We start from the raw sequence: 4,504 nt of genomic DNA, 5'->3' as shown, positions 1-4,504 counted from the left end.
GGGGGGGGATGTACAGTGCCTTGCTCAAGAGCACCTGGACAGGAGGTGAAATTATATCTCTCCAGCCACCAATCCACATTCTGTATTTTTAGTCAGCATGGGGACTAAACCTTGTGACCTTCTGGTTCCCAACCCAACTCCCTACGGACTGAGCTACTGCTCGTCATGTCTTGAATTTGGAAAATTGTCTATATATATATGCAAGGACAACATACCCAATTGAGTGATCACGCACTGTCCATGTAATTATTACATTAAAAGGAAAACCATTAAATTAATGCACATTTAAGTTTTTAAAACTGGTTGAATCCTTCCCTGAAACAGCTGGGCCCTGCAGATGTTACTCACACAAGAGGAAATGGTGTGTTTGTTGGGGTCCATTTCCAGCTGTGGATGGATGGATGGATAGATGGATGGATGGAAGTGCAGTAAATCATGATTAAATATTAACTATGACTATAAAATACAAACATAACCTATAAACTGACCGACTGAATAAGAACGATATGTACCATACACTTGTGCCGCTTGTTTATGCTAGCATGAGAAACAGAGATTGTATTATTGTCTAGAAAGAAGCAGTTGTGTCTGACTCCACTTTCTCCACCTGTCCTCTGCAGGTTTCACACACGCTGACCTGGACCATGAGCAATGATTTGCCCGTTCTGACAAGTCTGACTGAGAACTCCACTGTGAGTACCGCTACGTCCGACACCATCAACACATATACTCTGCACACCTTCAGCAGGTGTCTGTGGTCAGGTGATCGACAACTCTACCACTTTTAGGGATCTTGGATCTTGGACCCCAGCCAAAAGCAATAGGTAGACCCTGTGAGTTAACACCCCAGTGTGTTCCAGTAACAGATGTTATACATCCCAGGTGGAGCTGTAGTGAAGGATAACCTGATCTGTGTACAAAGAGGATTTGAATCTCAAAAACAGGACTGATTGTGTTGCTGGCTTTGTGTGCCATATGTAGCCTCTGGAGGCTGGAGGAGGAGGGGGGGGGGGGGGGATATCGGAGCCAGCGGCAGTGTTTATCGGTGAGTTAAAGCTGTCTGCAGGGAAGGAGAATTGACTGTGTTGTTGGCCTCGACAGTGTGCGTTAGTGTTAGAACACCACACACACGATCGCTGCTCCAGCTGATTGATGACGTTGTTCTCTGTTGGGCTGAGCTTGTAAAAACAGCCGATTTCATTAAGCTACAGCCACACACACACCACAAGATGTGCATGTTGCTAATATGCTGGTGATGAAGCTGTAACTCAAACACACACACACACACACACACACACACACACACACACACACACACACACACACACACACACACACACACACACACACACACACACACACACACACACACACACACAACACCACAAACAGCACACACACACACACACACACACACACACACACACACACACACACACACCTCAACTTGATGTAGGCCACTACAGCATCTAATGTAAAAAATACACTGTGTGTGTTTTAATGTGACAGGACTTATTTTTATATTCAGCCTTGAAGCAGGCTGGAGGTTGAATGAAAAAGGGGAAATACATGACAGCTTCTCCCATGCAGCAGCACACTCTCCTCTGTGTAGTGACACACTTCCTGATGGATTAAGCTTGCGGTGGAGGTTGACACAGATGGAGTGTTGCTTATTTTTTTTTTTTTCTTCCTTTCACCATAAAACCAGCTGATTTTGCTCTTTAACACTCTCTCACTCACTCACCATCCATTTGCAGATTGACGGAAAATTAATCTTTTCAGTCATTTTTCTATTAAATCTTTGCTGCTTCTCCTGTGGTGAGAATTTGCTGTTATAAACTGAATATTTTGGACGTTTTGACTGATTGTCAGACAAAAGAAGGAATTTGAATGCAGCTAAATATAACGTAAAAACCTTTATTTTTATTTTTACTATTTTCAGACATTTAATAGACAAAAAATGATTGATGGGCAGATCCGGCTGGAACGTCCTTGCTGCTGCTCCCATCCCCATCTAAAGGTCTCGGTGCTCGGGGAAGAGCTCCTCCACCCCACTCCACGGTTTCCTTGCCCAATGACAATCTTTGACATTTTCATACATTATGTAACGCTAAATGTTGCGAGAGCTGAATATTCCGTTTGTGATCGGTTTCTTTTGAAACTGACATCGGAAGAAGAGCCAGGGAAGTCTGGTGTGGGGATTGCTCATGTGGTTCTGCATCCTCCTCCGATTTCCATTTTTAGCCCGCGGAGGCCTCATTTCCCCCTCATTTGGACGAGCTGGGAGATTGAATTAAGGGTCTTGCTGACGTTTCAATTAGCATCCCCAAGCTCACTCAGCCACGACTGAGTGTATTAATCAGGGAGAGTACAAAGCAGTTGTGTCTGTCTGTGTGTGTGTGCGCAGACAGGATGTGTGTGTGGATAAGACTCACTGCAAGGAGGCGGGGACTTCATGTCTTTCAGTGTTAATTCCACTTTTTAATTCAATATTATGGCGCTTAGCTGGCAGCATAATGCAACAAAAAGATCAGCCAGCGAGCTCACAACAACTGTACATGACAGAGAAATTTAAGCTCCCATCGTTTTGTGCTATTAAATAAATTAGTTATGCGTTCAAGCAATCTGACTACAAGCATTGGGGATTAAATTGATGTTGTGCAACAGTGACAGAGTATAGAGTACCAGAGTTTGACCGATATTGGTTTTGAATGCTGATATTTTGAGTGACATCATATTTTCTGTCTATATTTGATTTGGATTCCTCTCAGCAGGGATATGATGAATTCTTTATTCATATATCAGGATGTACCATTTTGTTAGAGTTAGGATTGGATAACTGGTATAAGGGGTGAAAGTAACAACTTATTTGATAAAAATAAAGATAAAAATGTATGCGAATTGAAAAACAGAGCGGGAAAAATTGACGTGAATAGTAAGAGATATAAGAAAGATACGTTATTATATATAAGTGATTTTATTCATTTAAAGCTGATTTAGGCTATGGGGGTCACGATATGATAAAAATAGAGCCTTGTTTCATCATTTAACCCTCTTACATTCATCATTCACACATGTATTATTTATCCCTTGTGTTGTCTTCTTGTCGACTTGCAACTTTGTGTTTTTCTGGGTTCAAATTTCAAAATGTTGTTCTTTTCTTCACTTTACACATTCTTTGGACGTTTTTGTCAATCTTATTCCTATATGTTTGTCACTTTTTTAATCATGTTTTAGTGAAAAATTAAAAAAAAAGAATGTTTGCTTTTTCCAATGCTTTTGATGTTTCTTTGGTCACTTTTTCAGCATTAAAAAAAAAAGAATGTTTTTGTTTATTTTCTTTCCTGCATTTTTGTAGCTTTTTTTCCCCAACATTTGTAACTTTTTTCAATGCCGTTTTGTCATAGTTCTAATATAGAAAGTTGTTGTAAATGGACAACATGCGGGTTAAGCATAGTGGCTTCAAGGGTGGTGACAAAATAAAAATAAATTTAAGTGCTCAGCATTTAAATTATGGCTTTTGATTGACATTTTGGGCTGAAAGAATGGCTTGCCATGTCCGTTAGCTGTTGTGAATGCTGAATGCTACACAGCCCAGTCTCAAATAAAATGTCAATCACGTTCATCAAATCACTTGATAATCTATCACTCCATTTTTCAATTCACATGCATTTTCATCACTTCAGCTTATCTTTTTCCCCAATTATTTTCTTAACCTCCACCCTTGAGGCCACTTTCCTGAAATAATAAAGTCATAAAATTGACTTTTTTTTTTACCATATCATGACTGTTTAATCAAATCAGCTTTTAATTAATCAAAATCACTCAATCTTTTTTCAACTCACATGCATTTTCATCTACTCTGTAGATTTCTTTTACTTCCACCCATCATAAACTAGTTGGTGTGGCGTCTTATTCAATTTTATAGCATTTGGAGAGAAAAAATTGAAGTGCTTTTGAAATAGTATTGAGTAAAAGTTGACATATTCCAGTCTGTGATTATCCATCAACATATATTCCTTTAATTTTAGTCGAAATAATTCCTGATTTCTGGTTTTATAACTGAAAGAAAAGGTACCATTTCCTAAAAATTAGGTTTATTGACCATAAATTCCAAAAATAACTGTAAAACTAAAGTTAATAAGTTAGTGTTGCGTAGTGTGAAATAGCAAAAAAAGTGACAAACTTTGAAAAAAGCATGATTAGTGTTGAAAAAAGGGACAAAAACGTAAGAAAAACTTAAAAACATCGATTAAAAGCCTCAAAAGTGTTGATTTTCAATTTTGACGGGAAGACACAACAAGGGTTAATAATGAGTCAAGTGGCTGTCATTTGAAAAGAAGTAACTCATTTTTACTGCTTTAGTTCATTCAGACTTTACCTAATGTATGTTTTAATATGTGGATCCTATTTTCATTTATATATTAACTAGCCTGACAAGCCTTACCAACATCAAGATGTTGGGTCTGGGAGCTCCCCATTGGCTGGGCTCAATCCGAGGGGC

The 4,504-nt window shown here is 39.0% G+C and overlaps 2 protein-coding genes across 2 annotated transcripts in view; one reads left to right on the top strand and one right to left on the bottom strand.

Annotated features, from left to right (window-relative positions):
* The window catches only part of cbarpa (CACN subunit beta associated regulatory protein a), a 13,821-nt gene that overhangs the window by 3,155 nt on the left and 6,162 nt on the right, over positions 1 to 4,504 (top strand). The window contains exon 3 of the mRNA XM_032532166.1: positions 621 to 692. Coding sequence (XP_032388057.1) covers positions 645 to 692 — 48 coding nt within the window. The 5' untranslated portion in view covers positions 621 to 644. The remainder of the gene's footprint in view (positions 1 to 620; positions 693 to 4,504) is intronic.
* The window catches only part of stk11 (serine/threonine kinase 11), a 29,045-nt gene continuing 26,570 nt past the window's right edge, over positions 2,030 to 4,504 (bottom strand). Inside the window, exon 11 of the mRNA XM_032532182.1 lies at positions 2,030 to 2,044. The gene's annotated coding sequence lies outside the window, so the exon portion shown is untranslated. The remainder of the gene's footprint in view (positions 2,045 to 4,504) is intronic.

The sequence above is a fragment of the Etheostoma spectabile genome, chromosome 12 (assembly GCF_008692095.1).
Source record: "Etheostoma spectabile isolate EspeVRDwgs_2016 chromosome 12, UIUC_Espe_1.0, whole genome shotgun sequence".
Lineage (NCBI taxonomy): Eukaryota > Metazoa > Chordata > Actinopteri > Perciformes > Percidae > Etheostoma > Etheostoma spectabile.
The sequence above is the reverse complement of the archived record's forward strand: the minus strand, read 5'-3'. Positions and strand labels throughout refer to the sequence as shown.